The sequence below is a fragment of the Eulemur rufifrons genome, chromosome 19 (genome assembly GCF_041146395.1).
Source record: "Eulemur rufifrons isolate Redbay chromosome 19, OSU_ERuf_1, whole genome shotgun sequence".
NCBI lineage: Eukaryota > Metazoa > Chordata > Mammalia > Primates > Lemuridae > Eulemur > Eulemur rufifrons.
In genome coordinates, this window is record NC_091001.1 from 88,189,359 (window position 1) to 88,210,797 (window position 21,439).

At 42.3% G+C, this 21,439-nt stretch overlaps 1 protein-coding gene across 2 annotated transcripts in view; it reads right to left on the bottom strand.

The window, feature by feature from the left end:
• Window positions 1–21,439, bottom strand: part of CRIM1 (cysteine rich transmembrane BMP regulator 1) — a 188,765-nt gene that overhangs the window by 87,299 nt on the left and 80,027 nt on the right. For both annotated transcript variants that reach the window (XM_069495226.1, XM_069495227.1), the window contains exons 3-4: window positions 17,160–17,402; window positions 15,959–16,079 (exon numbers count right to left, since the gene is read on the bottom strand). In XM_069495226.1, the coding sequence (XP_069351327.1) occupies window positions 15,959–16,079; window positions 17,160–17,402 (364 nt within the window). The remainder of the gene's footprint in view (window positions 1–15,958; window positions 16,080–17,159; window positions 17,403–21,439) is intronic.

Here is a 21,439-nt window from a genome sequence, read left to right on the forward strand (position 1 = left end):
TCTCCTCCATAAAAGTAAGATGGCTGGACCATAATGAACTTCTAACTGTAAAATCTCGTGCTTCTATTGTTGCCATTTCTACCCCCATCCACCTCTTCTGCTGCTTCTCACTTGCTGTGCCCTGTCCGAGTGGCACAGCACTCATCTCACGCCCCAGACCCACCCCCCTCCTCCTCTCCTTTTCCTACTAAAGAAGACTAAGCAATGCAAGAGAAGAACGTGCTAGACGCTTATGTCTCCTTATCACTAAGCATGTCTTAGACCCTTCATAACTAAGTTGAAGAATTAATAGCTTGTTTTGCCAGAATAACCACAGAAATTTTAAAGGATGGTAAACCACAGGGGGCTGCTAGAGGAGGCCACGGGAGAGGAGTCCTCTTCCCCATGCCCACAGCCCTTTTGGCAAGAACAGGAATGCCCCAGAATCGTGCCCTTGGGGTGCGTGCCACACAGCGCAGCACTGATGTTTTCCTGACATTCCCCCACAGTAAGCAGCTTCTGCGAAGGAGGAAATACAGAAGCAGCAAGTCATCAGACTCCTCGTCTTCCCAAGCAGATCCTTATCTTTCCTTGTATCCTGGACAGCAAGTCAGTGAGGCCCTCTGGAAAATATTTCTTCCCATACTGGATTGATTCCACGTCGGAACCGAGTGCTTGGCGCCCTTCAAAAAGGGAGACATCACCATCTATAAATCAAAAACGACTATTTACAAGAGGGAGGGAGGTCTCCTTTTAGTCAGGAAACAAGGATAAATGAGGAATTAAAAGGGCAAAGCTCTTGTATGACTAAGATTCCACACGGTGTATTAATGAAATAGCTTGTCGGGAATGGAAATTATAATGACACATAAAACACAGTTTCTATTCCATAAAAAGTAGCTTCAACTTTAATTAAATTTGATGCAGTATCTTTCTACTGATTAAATTTCTTACTTTCTTCCAGGAATCTATAAGTTAAAAAAAAAAAAAAAAGACTGCAAATAAAGTATCCAAAAAGAAATAGATTTCCCACCTGAGGTTCCAACTCTCCTATGGAAAACAGCAAATCCTCCCTATGGAAGGTTCCTTAGGCTCACAGCTTTCTTCATGTCTCGGCATCAGGGATTTACCATTCTCTATATCACTAACTGTTCTTCACCCTTCCTCCCCTTTCTCGAGCTTATTCCTGCACGATCCCCTTGCATTTCCGTGCCTCAAGCACTGAAACATGTGCTCTACAGCCACAGCAAGCGTGGCCCAGCTCTGAGGATCACACTCTTCCTCCTGGCAGCCGTTCCTCCCCTGTCTACAGCAAGCTGCTACCTGTCAACCAGAAACCGCACATTCTTCACCACTTTCCCCTCAGAGATTAGTAAAATCACTCTGCTTTGGTTGTTGTTATTGTCATGCTTTGTTTTCTTCTGGGGGGAGGAATCAAAGGATATGCTCCCATGGAGGGAACGTATACATTGAGGCCAATTAGGTAAAATACTCCTTTGCATTTCCTAATATGAGTAATAATAACAGTCATTATAGCTCTTCTTTTCCTAGCTTTCTAAAGGGATGGCTGTGTACAGCTCCCTCCACAAGGCTAGCATGTGACCCAGGAAACTTATCTGCAGGTGCTAAGTTGAAAGAGAAGTGGTATAAATTGTGGGAAAACGGAAGGTGTAAGTGCACGTGGTTCCTGGGAGGATTATAAAATTATCTTCTGCAACGATGCCCCACAGTAAGTAGGTGTGGAGAAGAGAAAGCAATGGCGCTTTCCACAAACTACCACCTTGATGTGACAGGCTGAAAAAGAGAGTTGGGGCAGTTCTGAAGAGACTCGATCCTGGCAGCAGGAGAACCAGAGGCACAGAAACCCAGTGGAAAATAGTCCCGGGACCCGTGCCGCTGCTGGAAATGTTAGAGCTGGGATCTGGCAGGCATCCGGGACCACTCGGTCCAGCTCAACAATTCAGTGTCGAGTATCGAGAGCTGACCAAGTCCCAGGCATGGAAGGCTCCCTGCCTTCACTTCCGCAGGTCTGGGGGAAGACAGAGGCATCTGCTTTCATGGCTGGAAGGGTGACCTTAGAGAGTAAGATGGGATGGCAGTGAGAGATGCACAGAGGGCCAGTTAGGAACATTGAGAAAGAAGGGAAATTGGCACATCACTCTCTGGAAAAGGAGGAGGACTGGGCTTGGATGTGGAGAGTAAGTTTTACTATTGCAACATAAGGTATTTCCATTTCAGGGCCTGGGATCGCCAACTGCATTAGAAATAGATGCCTTGGAACTTGGAACCCGCTTGTTTATGAACATGTAATTATTTCTTAACTATTTACTTGTACATGAAGCAGGCACTATGCTGGGTGGGGGCTGGGGATACACAGGATCCTGGCCCTCGGTTTAGGGAACTTATTTTAGGGAGATGTTGGATAAATAATCACAAGTTAGAACATAACAGGATGTAGACTACTCAATCCCCTCCTCGGAGCACATGGAAAACAAAGATCGATGATGTCTGGACTAACCGTCTACTTGAAAACCTAAGCAACACCTCCACTGCCTGGGTTGCTAACACTCCTTTCAGACCTCCAGAGCCAGTAAGGGCCTGAGCTGGTGCTGAAAGAGATGACTGTAAGTAAGCATGAGCCCACTTGGATCCCTACGGGCAGTTAACTCCCAGTCTCTCATCCTTGTCATCAGTGCAAAGTGCGAGATTATATTGTCTCTTGTCCTCCAGAGAATCCACATCCCCACAGAGCACTGCTCTGACTCAAATTTGTTTCTAACACTTACCCGGCTTTCCCTTAAAGACACTATTTCCTTATAGCTACCCTCCAGTGAGACCACAAATTCCCCCCCAACTCACTGATTCACCTGGGACAGAAGGGAGGTCAACATTCTCCACGTTTGCCACTGGCTACTCACATGTTGTTAATTTCCTCTCCTCTCTCTGTTTATGTGGCTTCATCTTCTACCCAACTCCTCAGCGGGTAGAGGTCTGGAGTTTGGAGAATGCATTTTGACATAAGGCAATCTTGGGTTCAAGTTCTGGCCACTTAGGAGCTATGTGACCTTGGGTAAGTTATGTAATCGCTCTAAGCCTCAACTGTATTATATATAAAGTAGGGGGGATTAAAGTACCCATATGTCATACGATTGCTGTGTGGATTAAATGAACTGATATATGAATAGCACCTGGGACACTGCCTGGAACACAGAAGCCCTCAACACCTGTTAGCTATTTTATATGATTATGATTTGAGAGGCTTCACGGTCCACATGGACAAGGCATTTTCAACACTCTGGCCTCACTTGATCTTTTGGGACCCAGTGACCCTTGCTGCCCACCCTTGATTTCAGTTACTCACTTGTATGGCCACAGCTCTCTGAAGTCTCTAGAGTCACACATCCTGCCTGCTGATCACAACGGTCCATCCTTCCAGTTCTCCCCAGTCGACCCACCATGCTGAGACTTCAACCTCACTGGGAAATCTACACCCCAGGTCCTTCCCTTTTCTCCCCAGCCTGTGCCTCCTCCTGACTGCACCTCTGCAACAAATGCAGCCCAAAGCCACAGTGTTTCACCTGAAACACCATCTTCCTAATGCCTGCAAATTTTCTGCCTCCTTATACACCTTCTACATCTGTTCCCAAGTTATTTAAACCCAGAGACGGCAAACCTGAATGTCTATAGGGGTCAGGCAGGAATCCTAAAAGTAGAGGGGGACTGCAAATAGTTCAGAAGGGTTTGTGATCTGCGAGAAGGAATTGCTACACATTGCATGCAGAAACATAAATTCAATGTTGCTATACCTGCTATTTGTTCAAGTGAAGCCAGATTTTTACGTGAAGGATGCCAGTTTTTTAAATGTTGATAACTAATTAAGAGATTGGAAAAAAAAAAAAAAAAAGGGTACACCAAAGAAAACATGTCTTCGGGTCAAATCCAGCCCCTACGACGCCACATGCAAATTCAACCCACTTATTTCCTCTGTGCTGATACCCAAGCTGCAGAGGGCTGCTGGGGAAAAGCACATTCCTGGTAGTCGCTGTTCTACATCTTCAATGCTGAAGTCCCTCATCATGCCTAACACACCTGCATTCATCCCCAAGGATCACTTCTTCCATGATGCTTTCTCTAACTAGAAGCACAAAGATAAACAGCTGAAGCTGTGCACGTGTGCACGTGTGAATGTGGGGAGCAGCTGCAGTGGGGATGGGGGGTGAGCAGGCACAGACTGCGACGTGTCCAGCAAGTGTGGTGGAGAGGGGATGGAGGGGAGGCATTCCAGGTAGAGGAAAGAACCTATTAAATTTACAGAGGCGAGAAAGAATATAGTGTGTTTAGTTAGAACACACGGTTTAGCCCACCAGAAGCATATTATGTGTTGAGATGAGGACCAGGGGATATTTTGGGGGGACTGGCAAGAGACATGGCCAGAGAGGTGGCCAGGGCTGGGTAATAAGAGGCCTTCCATATCATACTAAGAAGCATCTTCACTTGTAGGCAACGGAAAAGTCATATAACATCTTAAACAAGTGCTGTAGTCTTGCAATGGGTGGTTAACTGAGAAAAACAACATTGTTGTGAATTCCATTTTTCCTGAATCATAAAGATAGGTGGGATAAATGCTAATGTTTTAAGCTGCAAGACACATTAAAAGGTGAAAAATCAGTGACTGCAATAGCCTAGAATGCCCTTCTCTCTTTCTCCATCTGTTGAACTCTGACTCATTCTTAAAGACTTAGCTCAAAAGTCAAATCTGACAGTTTTCCAAATAGGAATTAGTATCTCTTTGCTCTGTGAACTTTCTGGTTTTTGGCACACTTCTTCTTTCAAAGCACATAACACTTTAAACTACAATGACTTTTACACGTTTGCCTTCCCTTTAGACTGGATGCTCCTTGACAGTAGCGACCACATTCTGTGCCTGCCAGCTAGCCCAACGCCTGGCACATGATAAACACTCAAAACACTCGTTCCCTGAACAAACCAAGAACACTATGGGGTTTGATGCTAGCACTTGTTGCTGCAGACTGCCTTTATAATTTAGTCGAATGCATTCATTATTTGCCTGTGCTACGCACTGATGAGAGAGAAATCTATAAGGTGAGTCCTTGCCCTCAAAGAGGACACAATCTCATATCTTGGGAAATGTCATAAGTCTCCTCAAGAATCCATGACCCAGCTATGGAAACCAAAGTACTCGATCATATTGCCACAAGAGCCGTAATATGCAACTTCTTTCCTTTTCAAACAAAAGCAATGTCAGGAAAGAATCATTTACAATGCACTTGTCTGTGGGATACTTTCACAGCAGATTAATTCCAAGAGAAACCAGCTGCCTCCATTTTCCAGGTTCCAGTGAGCGGTTAAATGTTTATAGGGCAACTACAACCATGAACCCTCTGCTAGCTGTGTCAACTGTGATGAAGAGGAGCCCTATCACTTATATCCAATGTAAAGGTGCAAATGGAGAGTAAAATATATTCCATGAAATTTGGGTTGCTTCCGGTATTTCCAGAGAGGGAGGGCTTTAACATTTTAGATTTGCTTATTAGCTATGTAAGTAATTTCACAAAGCATTTTTGTAGAGCTGTCCAGAGCTATTCTTCTGTTTGCCTGTGTTATGATGATGGCATAACAAATGAGGGTGGGTAGGGAAAGCTGTCTGAGGTCCAATATTACCCATGCTGTAGATTCTGTTTTCAAACTTTATTGAAAGTCTCGTGGAATTCAGTTCAGTCTGAGCCAGAGGGCCATGTATATGCTGTCTGCTGACATCCACAACCACTCAGACCAAACTATAAGCCACCGAGTGAGAGTCTTGTTTGTTTTCAGGATGAAAACAAATATAAAATAAGACAAGATACTGGGTCAAATTCATGGTGAAATACAAAAGGCACATGGCCCTAGCATAGGAAGTGCAGAACTCACACATCTGAAGTGAATTATTGACAAATCGAACACTCTACTAGGGAGATAGTTCATCTCCAATAGGCAAGGGCTTAACTTCTAGGAAAGCATATTTTCTTCAATCTGGGGATAGGTCCAATAATAGCATGGAATTCCTGCAATTATTTTGTTTTAAAAACATCAGAGTTTAATATAGACTTTGGCTTTTTTAGTCATGAGTTGACTTGCTCTTTTGGGCCAAAAATTACTGTGACAGAGGGCAACAGAATAGATGTTCTTTTCTTAGTTGAGAAAGAAGAGCTTCAAATATACTTCCATTCTGCATGTGTTTACAAACAGAGAGAATGCTACCATGATAGCATGTTAAGAGTCAGGAATGATTTAGATCTGTGCTATGCTAATGCATATTTTACATATTGTATAATTTAATTTTATTTATCCCCAAAAAGCAGCTGGAGAAATTATCCAAATTAAAGTGAACCAAAAAACCAAACCAAATTAGAGAAATTTGTCTACCATCAGACCAATCTTAAAAAGAAACCAAAAACTGTTAAGTGCCATCTTCTTTGAGACAGTATCTTGGAACAGATGGACATGATAATTAACTACAAGGTTCTTAATTTGATAAAGTCCTTTTGAAAATGCATATGCAGGGACAATTACCACTGGTTACCCTGAGAAGGTAGGCATGAGACAAGTAACTTCATTACCTAATACAATGTTAAAAGCATATGGGGCTATAACAAGTATTATTTGATGATCTAAAGAACTGTCTTGAAGAAGGAAAAAAGGTGCTCCCTGAGCGTTGAGCACGATCCTGACAGTTCCAAGCTGCCCTCGGCAAGTTTCTGGCTTTGATATATTTGTCTGGTTGGGTGGATGCACTTTGTGTGATAGTACCTGACCCTGTGTGAGCCTCCCATGCCCAAAACCCTCCCCTAAAGGCTCTAAACAACAGAATTGGAGGCCAGAGCTCTAGAGATAAGGAGTTGATTGAGGAACTCGGGAAAGCTCAACCATCCAAGGGCAAGAACTTCAGCAAGCAGAATGCTAAAGGACTCCTGTTGGTGTTACTCAGTCCGTCACTCAGAAACAGACAGATGTCACACAGCAGAAGAATAAGAAAATCCAGTGAGTTCTCAGTAGGAAGGGAATCATGATTTAAGATTTGAAACCACAGGCCAATAGGGATAAGAAAAACTATCATCTGTTGTTCTATATGTCTGTGTACTTTTTGAGGTCCTTGATTTCTTAGTTTGGATTTAAAGCTGGCACATTATTGTATAGCTTTTTTCTGAGACCCTGTTTTCATTGTTTGGTAAGAAGCCAGTCTATTAATTGATTCTTTCCTTGAAGGCAGATTACCGTGTGTGTGTGTTTCCTTCTTATAACCTTCCAAAGGTCTGGAACCTTTTTTAAACTGGCATTGGTGGTATCTCTAAGGTGTTGAGATCCTTTAAGCCTGAGCCATATTTTATTCATCACCATACTCCACACCAAGCCCAGTGCTCTCTTGTCTTCTGTGAGGTCCTCAATGAATATTTAATTATTTAACTGTTTTAGCAGATTTGCACATTTTCAAATCTGTACCTTGTTTTCACTCACTGTAGCTATGCGGTTAGATTAATTTTGATTTAACTCAAGTTCTTCTGAAGGGAAGGGATAACTTGCCAAAGATTCCATTCTGCTGGCCTCATCCGGTATGAGTCAATTTCAGGCTGTGAATTCTGCAACTCCAGAAAACTCCTTTTCTAAATGTCTATGTCTATTCACAAGAAACAGTGTGCTAGCAATCTGCTCAGATTCTGTTATAATACAACATAGGACCAACAAGATGAATTTTCTTGAGAGCATGCTTTTCAATTAAAGCATCTGAGTGCAAGTATCTCTAGATGTTATAGTGAAAGTGAAGGACAATCATGACCTTCCCTCTGGTCATGGGCTGTATATTGGACCTATCTTTCAGACACAATGGGACTATCTATCATTCTTCCTTTCATCTTATTTCCTTTTCTGGAGTTACAGTGTTGGGAGCTGGTATGACAGGACAGGATATGAGTGGGAAATTGTCTCCTAAGGTCAACGTCTTATAGGAGAGAAATAAAACTGAGGCTCAAACAAGGAAAGCAAGGCACTTAATTTAGTAGATCCTTTTTCACTTTAAGAGATCCAGAAAGAAATGATCTAATCGTAAAGTTACAAACAGAAAACCTAAAACTATTCCATCATAATGCTATGTGTGTACAATTAAGTGTAAAATACAGAAAAATATGAATATGGAAGAGCTGAATAAAGAGAGAATGACAGGGAAGACAGAGAGGAAGACCTCAGGGAAAGTGATGCAGCAATAGATGGGGAGAAGCAAATACGAATACGGGTTCAGGAGCCAGCAAGCAGCCACGGGCTGATGCAGTTCACGCAGGTGGGCGTGTGGGGGCACCAGGGACCATACACCTATCACCCTCCCCCTAACACACACCAAGGCAGGCTGACAGGTGGAGATACCCACATTCTGTTAGAAAGCAGTTTAATAGAGAAAATTCTTATCTTGTGGATTCAGCCTTTGGTCAAATAGTCCTTGTTCCTGCTATGTAGGGACTATATTTACAGATTTTAAAAAAATGTAATTAGCAATATTCAACTAGCCGTTGACCAAACTGGCAATCTGTTTTACTGGATTATTACCCAGCTTTCACAATCCAACCAGTCCGGATTACCCTGGTTAAAATCATTAGTATAGCAGTTTGTTTATTTCATTTTGCATTGCCTAAGTTTTTTCTTTTAAAGAAAATTAAAAAAAAAAATGTAATCACAATTCTTTTATGACTTCCCTTGGACTTTCTCCCTTCCCTATCACTATACAAACCATCTATCTCTCCCATTATTTTCTGAGTCCTGGAATTTTCTAAACTTTTCCTTCACCTTTCTTTCCCAGGAGTCTCCTATCACCAGCAGTTTGGGTTCCTTCCTTTCTAAAGGGTTTAGGAACGTCAAATAATTTGGAGGTAGAAGTTACTTTTGAGATAATTCTAATCCCTCTTCCCCTCCCTCCTTCTCAGATAAGAAAACAGACCTAGATAACGTGAGAGCCCTGTCCCAAATCATGCAGAGGTGGGTCTGGATTCTAGCTCTGAACAGCTTTCCGAACAGCACCAGGTGATGTGTCCAGGAGTGTTTCTTAGCTACTGAATGGTTTACTTCAGGTACACATTTGCTTACAGACTCCAATAACAAGGGAAAGTGCAGGACATGGAATGTTAGGTCTCCCGAGGGGTGGGGCTGGGGAGGGGCTGGTGGTGCCCGAAGTCAGGACCACAGGGGGCCAGGGCAGCTCTGTGGTTCCTGCTCACACAGCTCGCTCTGCTGCTGCTCACTGGGCAGGACCCTCTCAGCTCCACAGTGCTTCATCTATGAAACAGAAGAGCAAGACAGCTGCCTCCTGGGTTAAGCTCTATGATTCAGGCTTGTCAGCATTTCTAGCGCTTAAAATCTCATGTGTTCAATATATTCTATTAAACTTTCGGGTGAAAACAAAAATCACATATTAGCCAACAGTTTAGCTAACAGATAATCTAAAATTTTTAATTACTTTGGAGCCAAGAAAAAAAGTTGAAAAAAAAAAAAAACTTCTAAATCTTAATTTAAAAACAAAACAGAACTTATGTATAGTATCTCAGAAAGCAAGAGATACAAATGTTCCGGATATAGGTTCTGGAACAGAAACAAGCCCTTTGGTCAAAGATAGGCAGGAGCCAGGAGGGAGCTTGGGAATCTGGCTCTCCACAGAGCACAAAACCCAGAAGAAACTCTATTTTAAGTTTCTGAACACTATAAACAATGACTTAACTTATTTCTATGTCAAAAGAACTGGATTGGACTTTTCTCAATAACTTTTAAGAAAGGCATATTTATAGACAAAAAATTGATAGCAACGTTTTAGAACAAAAAGTCTGGGACAAATAGCATTAAAATAAATTTAGAATGGGAGATTGTCAATAACACAGTAAGTTCATTGATTTTAATACAAATATAAAAAATTACTTAACAGATCCAAAGTCATAGGGTATTTAAAAACCTCATTCCATTTATAGTGAAAGTAAATAAGGTATAGACATTACTGTCTGGATTTTTAACTAGTTAACGTCTACCTTGTAAGCCTGTATCTGAAACATTGGTGAAAAATTACAGAGGCAACGTGAAGACTGTAAAATTAGGCCCATGCATTGGAGACAGGCAAAAAGTAAGGAGTACAGAGAAAAAAATTGGGATCTAGGAGCAATCTTTTTGACAAGTAGCCCAGTTGGGCTGAGGCCTAGGCTCGTGGGCACAGGAAAGAAATGGACTCTCAGATGTACAGCCCAGGCTGGATCTACCCTCCAGCCACACCTGGTGGATCCACTTCTCTCAAACAAGATCAACCACTCCAGAGGAGCATTTCTCTGCAACATCTTTGAAAGTTTTGTTTTAAAATTCACCTGGTTTCACCAGGCACATCTTCTGGTTATCTCAAAATAGCATTCCCTGTTGTGTGGTGACAGAAAACCTAGTTTACCTGGGGAGTCACAACACTTCTTAAGGAGAGGGGTGAAAAATGGTCAGCTAAGTGATGCTGAAAGCCGGGGTGGTGCTCAGAGCCTCTTCAGTCACGTGTGGACTGACAACTGGCAAGTGAAGAAGGAAGCAGAAAGGCAGCTGCTGAGGGGACAGGGACCTCAGCTACAGGGCTGCCTGCATTACACCCGAAGAGCTGGAGCCCCGTGGCCTGAAGGACATTAGTCTCTGGAAAAGGGTCACATATCTGTATCTCCACCAACTTTCTGCAATCAGAAAATGAGATCTAAAGAATCTAAGGAATCTAAAGAACACCTATTTTAGTTAAATGCAGACTGTGGTAGATTACAAATGGCCACAAATTCTTTGCAGATTCTCCCATCAAGAGGTGGAACCTACTTTCCCCCACCCTTTGAATAAGGGCTCATCCCATGACTAGCTTTGAACCACAGAATGTGGCAGAAGTGACGTGTGACTTCCAAGTCTTCGTCTCCAAAGGCTTTGCTGCTGCCACGTCTCCCACTTCTACCATCATCTGAAAAAGGCCAGGATGAAAGGCCATATGGGGAGAGAGGTCCCTCCAGCCACCCCAGCTGAGTTTCCAGACACACGAGGGACATCCAGTCCCAGAAGACCTGCCGGCTGCCTGCAGAAGAACCACTGAGTCAACTCAAGGAATCATGAGAAATAACAAATCTTTGTTGTTTCCAGCTCCTACTCTTGGGGTGGCTTGTTACACAGCAATGAATAACTGAAATGTGTATTTTGTTAATGTATACTATGCTGATATAAATAAGTATGTTGGTGAGATATAAATTCTTATTCATTATTTCTTGGACTTAAAAACAACAATAAAACTTTGTTATCAAAAAGACTCTGGTGGAAAGAGCTCAGGGTTAATTGGTTCTCCAATTAATTGGCTCATGATTAATTAAGTTCTCCAATACAATCAAAGAACCTGGGTTGAAGACTTGGACCTGCTCTGTCCCTTGTACCAAGGAGCATTTTTGATTTTGTGTGAGTCACCTACTCTCTCAACCTCCATTTTCACATCTATAAATTCCTCCTGGAATGATGACAAAATAACAACAAAAGTGAAAATGCTTTGTAAACAGCAAGGCATATTAAATATTTAAGCTGTGACTGTTATTGGTACCTACAAGTCACTTAAAGACTTTTTTGTTTTTCCTTCCCTGCAGAGGCATCATTTGCATTAATGTATCTGTCTTATAAATTTCTCTGTTGTAAATTTCCTTATGCACGATGGCATTTGTACATGCACATGCAGGCAGACACCCACAAAGGGACTCCCAAAGACCACAAGGTGTCACGAACCCCATGGATAGTCCCAATTTTCCTTTTTTGTCACTGTGCAGTGTTTAGGCCCAGTATAAGGCTCAGAGCCACTAATTCTCATCCCTTTCCACCCTCTCCTGAAAGGTACGATGAGCTGCTGTATAGCTCACATCATGTCCTGGCACCAAAAGAAGAGAAAAGGATAAAATGAAATGGCAGGATGCCTGGAAATCTAAGCCGAGTTGAGAGAAGAAAAAATTAATAATGGCTTAAAAGTTAATTATATCACATATAAGAATGATGTCTAAACAAGACGAAGTTCAAGAGAATAGACACAAAAGAGCAGAAAATGCAGAATGGGCCATTAAGAAAGGGCAGAGGTGCAGCAAGGAAAGGAGGATAATCTATTCTTACGAGGGCCAGAGGTAGGTGGGAAAACCAGGAATTGTCAGGGATAGAAGTAGAAAGAAATATCCACGCAAGATAAGAACATCTGGAGTAGTGGCTGTCACTTGCAAGAACTCAATTCATGCTTGATGGATGAATGAATGAACTGAAAATATGCAGTTCAAGAGAGAACTCACAAATTGAGCTCACACAGAAATAGGGCATTTAGGGGCCTGAATGGGTGAAACGTTCTCACTGGGAATGGCAATTCCATTTGGATAGGACTGAAGGAGAGAGGAATGTGTTCTTTAAGATAAGCAGGGTAAAGTCCACAAACTCCTTTTCTAGTCTATGAAAGGATAATAAATCCTTCTAAAAGAGAGGGTTGTTACTTTCACAGAAGGTAAATCTTTACAGCTAACGTTTCAGATATTTTACCTTATTCTGTCCTACACATAAAGGGCTTTTCTCCCTGAATTCTCCACATAATTAGCTTTGCTCTCAAATGGCTAGAAGTTCTTAATAATGCTTTTTACAAATATGCTGGTAGAAGTCAAATAATCATAATGGGATTTCATATATTCTATAATGCTCTTCTTTATGCCTAAAAATCATCTCTTAAAGAGAGAACATGTGACATGGTTCATACAAAAAAATGAAGTTATGCAGTTTTCTTCTCTTAAAATGCTACCACTGTTACTACATATTAGGCTTTCTTCTTTTTATTTCCACTTTCACCTGATTGGATTTTTATTCTCTTATCAATGTATGACCTATCATCTTCCTTAATAAGTAGGAACCCACTTAATATGCTAAACTAGGCTGAATAGGGTTAAGCCACAGCCTGAGCATACTCTGCCTTTACCAACTGATTTGGTACTAATGTATACACAGAGGAAAGAAAAGACAACACAATTCCTGACCTCTGAGAGCATCCTTTAGTTGATGAGACAAGACTTTAGACACCTAACAGTTAAATAACAATGCATAGAAGTATATGATTAATTGACAGCATCGAAAAGAGTATGTTGGGAGTTCACAGGGGGTGGGACAGGTGTTGGTTGAAGCACAAAGACCTCATGGATAGACCAGAATTTAACTGGAGTCCTATAGTACGAGCAGTATTAGAAAAGGTGGAATGGAGAGATAAAGGCATGTCACGCTGTGAGAGATGAGTGCGGTGTTTGGGATGGGGGGTTTCTATGGTATCGAGGAGTGCTGGGCTGTAAAGACGGGGCCTGGGGGAAATGTACAAGGGCTTGAGAGAGTGAGATGAGGAGTAGTATTACCACCCAATGACAGGAAGATAAGAAACTAAAAATATTCATTCTGTTTCGCTTCTTCAACATAGAAATCATTTTGACTGAGAGTGGACCTGTTCATTCATTTATTCATTCAATAGTAAATGTAGGTTGATCTATTATATGTAGGTACTAGAAGCTACAAAATATTGTCTTTTCTTGAGAATCAAACAGAAGAGACTGACTAAAAAAAAAAAAATGACTTCACTGATTACAAAAAGTGCTATGATAAAAGAGATACATGGAAGATGGATTACAAAGGAGCAGAGAGGGACATCTTAATCATCTTTAAGGGCTGAAGACTGACAACACTTCAAAGAGAAGGAAACGTAGTCCCAAAAGAGGGGTGGAAGCTGCCCAGGTGGATGGAGAAGGGGAAGGCAACCCAGGAAGCCGCAAAGGCCCAGAGCGTAAGTGAACTGGGGAGGGGCTTTGAGCGGGGGAACCAAAGCCGCAGGGTGGGGGACAAGAGAAGGGGCGGGGGACAAGTATGGCTCACTGACTCTGAAACATGGGAAACCAAAGAGCTGTGAGGACCTATCCCCTCTCTGCAAATAATTTACAGTGGGATTGTCAATGACTTCCTTCTCCATGTTTTCAATTTCTTCATTAGAGGCTTATTTAACTCTGACCATTCTACAGTTTCAGATGCCAAAGTCAAAGTTACATCAATATAGTAATAACCATCCCAGGGTTTACCTTTACCAGACTCACAGGAGCTTGAGGATGGATGGAGAGCACCTAGTTCAACCTCCTTTCCAATCTAACATTTCTTCTAAGCATTCCTGGCAGGTGGCCATCCAGACGGAAAGAAATCTCTCTAGCTCCCGGGAGCCAGTCCGCCCCAGGAAGAAGCCCAATTCATTACTGAGCATCACTAGTCGTGAGAAAGTTTTTTTTTTCTTAAACTGAGACTAAATATGTCTTTCTGTAGCATCTACCCATTTTGACCCCTAGAGAGACTGCAAATATAGCCTACTGTGCTTCCTACGTGCAGCTGGTGCTATTAATATATTACATTCCTAATAGTGAATTGAGAAGTGTCCCTTTTCCTCACTAAAGGACTTGTTCGTTAACAACTGGCTTTGTTTTGATAAATTAGGGTCTCTAATACAATGTACCACCTTCCTTTTCATGCAGACCTTGAAGGGACATCTGGTGCTGTTAGTGATGCTCTATTTATCTTCTGTACCGATTAGTAATACCTTATGTTTGCACAAGATCTCACCCCTTTCCAAGCATCTTCACATAAATTATCACATTCTAATGTCATAAGAAGGTTGCTGCACCACTGTTAGTATGTTACCTTCATAAAAACCTTTGTATCTGTTTTATGATGCAGTATAAAGGATATATCTGAGAGAGTCCTAGGTTGCTAACAGAACAAAGGCTAAGAGATGCCAAAGATCTAACGTATTTTATCAGGAGAAAGAAGAAAAAAGTAATTATCAGAACAAACTCAGGACGTCTACTTCAATTATGGACAAAGAACTGATACTTACCTCAACTGTGGACCACATATATTCCTAGCTCATCAAACCATTTGTGTAACCACAGCTACCCATGCCACAAACCTAGATGCCAAGTGCCTGACACCAGGACTGACAGGGAGGAGGTTAGAAATGGAGTTAAATAAGGCACAGTTTAAACTCTTCATATTAATCGTAGAACAAAAGTTGAAAGAAACAAGATGACTGAATCATAAAGATGATTTAGTGGCCTATGGAAGAAGGAGGGGAGGTCAGGGCAGAGGAGAAGGGCGAGTATCATCGGGGGTGGGTGTGGGGGACAACCAGACTGTGAACCCCAAGTCTCCAAGCACAGCCTTCCCCAAAGCGAAGCAGGAAGGGCCAGCTGTATGGTGGTGCTTTGTAGACTCTCAAGGACAGGACCCAGAGATCCTCATGTTCTGGAGAAAGCCTAGTTCTGTACGGGAGAGTGAATGCCCTGCTACTAGGACTAAAATGACAGCAGCTTTTTGCCCCCCATCAAGCCAAAGAGAGATGTGTTTGTTGCTCCAGAGAGCATTATAAGAATTTAGAGTCCTCTCGGCCTCAGTGAGAAATGAGTCTGGGTAGATGTGTGATTCCAAATGTCAAGAGTCCCCGGGGAGTAGTTCTATGAAGCATGCAACATTTCATCGCATTGAACACACTGTTTAAGCAGCTACAAGATTCACTGCAGAGGATCAAATGACATGCCTGCTATTGATAGATACCTCCCTGCCTGCCTCCCTCCCTACACGCAGAGGGGCTTATTGTCCTGTACAGTTCCCAGCCCTTCAAAGTGCACAAGCACCCATACAGGAAGAATCCATAAGGATTAATGACTTAACCTGATGACACCTGGCTTTGATCTGAGGAAAGATATATGTAAATACCAAGTAATAGTAACGGTTCAGTGATTTCTCCAGAGAAACAGGGAAGTATTAGGTTTCCCATGGGAAAACAAACTGCATGCTCGAAACTGTACCCTTAGATGATGCTAACGTACAAGATAAAGGAGACAACTTGACAAACTAATGACAAACCAACCTTGTGGGCAGAGTACAGCAACCATCCGCTGTGAGTCTGACTTGGGTTTCGTAGCTATCCAGGGGGCACACGGCCTGCTGAACAGAGGGGCATTCCACAGTGCTACAGTCCACGCTGAAAACTAGAAGAGGCAAACAGAGAGGCACCACTTAGTGTTACATTTACTCACACTTTGAGTCCCCAAATGAAACACTGGCTCTTGACAAATTTCCAAACTTTCCTTGCTTCCCAGAAACCCCGTCCTAGTGCTGGCATTTTTATTTGAGTCAACGTTATGGAACTGCAACATGCCCCAGATTTTCTGTGTTAGTAAAAAGGTGGGAACGAGACATGTAAGAGTTGAGATGAAGACAGAAAGAGAGTTAAACCAACAGTGGTTACACGGCTGGTGACAGCCTGCCACAAGTGTTTCTGATAGAACAAGAGATTGCTTTGCTTGAAGCATTTACCTAGCAGGAAAAAAGCCCCCGAACAAAAAAACCAACTGACCAATGATCAGAAACTTGCAAAGAGGAAATCGCTACGATCCAGACGTGATCACAGACCACATTAGAAATGCTGCCACGAGAGCAAAGATGTTAGAAATAATGTAAAGCGAGAAACATCTGGGACACGACAACAAATCAAATGCTGGCAAAGGAGGTGAGTAAACAGTCAAAGGTGGCTTAGCACATGCTATGAAGTCAGGGGATGGATGCGGGGAACCGGCAGGGAGAAATACTGAGGCTGAATATTGCATTAGAAAACTTCTGGCATTTTGATGCATGTATTTACCTGAAAATAACTTTCTGTTTTATGTATGATGATTGTTTTTAAATGTAATACTTTAGAGTGGCAGATATATCTGCAAATGGGGGCCGTGACCTTCACTGGGGAAATGGAGCAGGTAGCCACAGTACCTTCGCTTTTAACCCCACCTTCCCCATCAAGCATACTTTGAAGGGGGAAAAAAAAGGAAGAAAAGAGGAAAAAAAAAAAAAAAAAAAAAAAGACTCTCTGAAGGTGCTTATGTGCCAGTGGATCACTCTGGTTTTCTGACTAGAAGGCCAGAAGTCAGGCCAGGAGCCCAAAGTGGCAGACTCAGGTGAGTGCACTGGTGAGAACACCCATCTTCGTGTGCAAGGAGAGGCCAGGGGCTGAGGAGGGATCTGCCACCCTCTGATGCAAAGGAGCTGGGCTGCTGAGACGGGCTCGTGCATACCTGGTTTGCACTCATACAGGTCACAGCACTCCCCCGGCTTCCCTGAGGCTTTTGACACTAGTATGTTCAGGTATCCTGGCTGGCAGACTTTGCGCAGACAGCCGGCGGGGTCGCACACGCAGCGGCTGGGTAAAGGGCAGCATTCCCCGGGAGGAGCATAGCCCTCGATCAGAACGGAATCTTCAGGACAACGTGGAGAGAACTGGACTTCACAGCGGGCCTTGGAGCAATCTGGCTTCTCTTCTAAATGGGAGAGAAAGAATTTAGCTTCTGCCCAGGGCAGTGTGGGGCACTTTTGTCAGAAGCACAGACAGTCCCGATGATCTATTTACTAACCAAAGAGAAGGATAGAGGAGAAGAAACCTGGTGAAAACCTCAGACCTGGCTGAGCCAACAAGGAAAATCTCACCCAAGATCTGCCTATCACACCAAACATGAGCCTGAAGTTCCCTTCTTCTCAGTCTTCCTGCTCACTTGTGCTGAGCAATCAACGTCTAGTGCAATGGCCAGAGTGAAGAAAGGCAAGGGGGACATGTGTCTGTGAAACAGAGAATCTGAAAACTGGACATAGTTGGTGACTAACTGAAAGATCTTTGAATTCAAAGGAGTTTTAAGGGCAGCTCTTTGAAAACAGTGTATATTTAAACACCAAATTAGAGACCCACAAATAAACCATAGCTACTTCAGGGACTGGAGACAATGTACAAGATAATCTACATGGAAGAACTCTACCTCCAAACTCTGGGTTTCCCTGAGATAAACTTATTAAGATTATATGATTCTATGATGTGGCAGCTTAGCAAGATGGATAACGAGCCAAATTCTCATGTAATTTCCCTAAAGGACACCCGGTGTGTTTCTAGCTCTAACAGAGATCCATCAAATGCACCTGTTCCCCTTTCTCCGGCATTATCTGCTGACCTATTGGCTATACCCCAATTTTAGAGATGAGAAAAATAAAGCAAGGTGGGTATTACCCAAAGATTTTAGGATTGGGTAGCAAAGTCCTAGCTTCCAGCATCCCAACCCACCGCTCGGTTTCTTCGTTTAAGTTTTTAAGAGACCTACACCAACATAAGGTTCTTGCAAAAAAAACTGATATGAACCAAAAGTTTATCATCACAGCCCATGACCTTTGGCGGGAGGTGGGGAGTTCAGGAAACACTGAGTGAAAATGAAGCCATGCAATACTGGGGTACATTTCCATAAGTAAATGTCTTTCCTAAAGTAAAACCCAAACACAGAATCGCATAGTAGGGTGGACCCAAGAGGTCACCTAGTTTAGTTTCCTCATTTTGTAGATAAAGAGCCTCAGGCCCAAGAATCAAGTGACCTGCCAAGGTCAGTAGTAAAATTAAAGCAAGAATCCGGGGCCCTCACTTCCAGTGCACTCAGATCTTGCTATCACAAAAGTAGATCTCTTTCCAAAACCACACCTGTTCCTCCAGCCACTTTCGACCTTGATCGCTCTTCCATCTTATTTGTCTAACTATTTCTTGCCTAATTAAGACATAGTATAGGAGATCCCTCCTCCTCACAGTTCTAGCAAATTCATTCAAACGTATGTACAGAGCCCCTGCTGTTCCAGTAGCTTGGGATCCGTCAGTAAAGAGAACATGGATCCCTGTCCTCATTAGTTTATATGGTAGTGGAGGGTGAAGGAAAATAAACAATTAGCATCAGAAATAAGCAAGTTACATAGCAGAGTAAAGGATGATGAGCGCTATGGGGGAAGCGGAGTACATGGAAGGAGGAGGGCAGTTACGTACGGAGTGGTCAGAATGGGCATGACGGAGAGGCTGATGGTTGAACAAAGACTGGAAGGCGAGAGGGGCGAGCTGTGGAGACAGCTGGGAGAGGAGCATCCAGCAGGGCGAACAGCCAACACATGCCCATGGGTCTGGGAAGAGTAAGGGGGCCAGTGCGGCAGGAGCAGGATGAACAGCAGCGGAACAGGAGATGAGGGGAGGACAGGAACAGCAGCACCTGATCACTCAGAGCCCCTCAGGCCATTTTAAAGACTGTGTGGCCTTCCTGTAAGTTACAGCTTTGATTATGTAGGAGGAGAAAGGGAATGAATTCAGAAAAACAGTCCCCTCCTTGGAATAATAGAAGTTTGGGGGCCTGGGCAGCATAGGAAGGCACAGGATATCTGGGGACAGAGGAAATGTGGGAGGAGGCTGGAAAGGCATTTGGAAAGAAAGAATATGTAGGAAGCCAGACACATGTACCATTTACCACAGCTGGGTAGAGGGTGTGTTAGAGACGGAGATGAGATGAGGTGGTTAGTTCATGAGGATTAACTTGCGAATGTCCTCTAATTTGCTGTTGGATGGAATGCTACTTCACTGCACCTGTGCCTCAATCAGAGGCAACATTTAACTGCAGGCCTTTGCCCTCCCTTCTGGCCACCATCAACATGCCAATATTCAATACACAGCTTAAAGCAGAGTGGAAAGTTAAACAGCCTTGGTTCTGAGAGCAGATTTCATTAACACATACGCCATGTGCTAATGTCACAATAACCCCAGGTGAGTTATTATTTGCTCCATTTTATATATGATGAAACTTTGGTTAACACAGGTCAAGTTATTTGCGCAAGATCACATGGCATGTAAATGGTGATGTGAGGGTTTGAACCTGGTCCATCTGGTTCCGGCTACGCTCTCCTGTAATAACACGCCTCCTGTCCCAGGAATCACTGGCGCTGTTTGTGTTCAATCTTGCCCTTACCCTTCGTTTGCCCTTAATTGATTTCTCGGGCCTCAGCCTCTTCCCTGATCAGAGCTGTGGTTTCTGTTAAAACTATCCTGCTTAGCGGGATCTCGGCTCCTGCTTAGCCAGCCTTGTCTCACTGCACCTACAGAACCTACATTCCACGTGCGCCTGGGTCAAACAGGCACTACCTCTAGTTTAGAGGATCCATCTACCCTACCTTCCTATTACAACCCCAAGGAACTACTGTGAGAAGAGAACATGATTAAGTTATGAAGAATTCCATTCTCAGCTCCCCATCAGTGTGGGGTGGAATAAATCAAAGAGCTGAGGAAAAGAAGGTGAATCTTGACTGTATGGGAATTACGCTGGAGTTTGTAAAGTACTTTCAGGAGACTGCTTATTTGGCAAACACACTGTTTTATAATTAAGAAAAGCTCTGTGACTTTAATTGCAAATAACAATTAATTGCTACTCTTGTTAGTTTGCTGTAATTAACTTATTTTGTATCACATCTTATTACATTCTTATTCTACAAAATATTCATTATGTATAATCAGAATTTTCAAGCATGTGCTTCAATTAAACATGTTTCCAATAAAACCCAAAAAACTACATCTTGCTAGTTATTTCACTTTCTTTTTGATAGTCCCAACAGTGTCACCTCTTGACATGTGTTTTGCACGCCAACCCTAAAGAGACTTATGTCTTAAGGATAGGGTAGGCTACCAGAGACACAGTCTGATCCATAAGTAGATCTGAGTTTCAGAGTTTGCAGGGATCTAAGAATGTTAAAAATGAAGGTTAAATCTTATTAAATGCTTTTTCAACTTTTCTCAAGATGATCATACTGGCTTTCTCTTTATTAATATAATCAGTTAAGATTTTAAACCATCCTTGCGTTCTGAGAATAAACTCTTTTTTTAAAAAGATCCTGTTGGATTTGACTTGCTAACATTTAAACACTTTTAAATTTATAAACTTGAGTAGTATTAGTCTTTAGTTCTCCCTATGCTCGCTTGCTTATTTATTGTGCTGGCCTTTTCCAATCTTAGTTTCAGAGTTATACTAACTCTTTCAATGAGCTGGTTAGCATACTCTTTCTCTGCTGGAAAATCACTGAAATAACACAGGAATTATCTATTCTTTGATGTTTTCATACAACCCTCCTGTGAAACTATATGAACTTGGAATTTTTTTTAAAGGGGGAAAAAGATTTTTTCCTTTGGTTATTAGATTATTCAGGTGTCCTACCTTTTTTAGAATCTTTACTAACTTATATTTTAGTGAAAAGTAAATAATTCACCTAGATTTTCAAATTCATTTCAGACTTTATTGACCAATCTTTCTTTTTTTGTAGTTTATGTGTTCATGAGTTCTTTTAAGTTTTTGAATCTCTTCCTTGTCTTTAGAATGATTTTGTTAGTTTTCCTCTAGTGTTTTAAGATTAATGCTTAGTTCACTTCTATTCTTCCTTTGTTTTCTTAGAAATATAAATAATTTTAATTATGACTTTAATACTTTAGTCAAATATCACTTTGGTTATATTCTAATTTTTGATATGT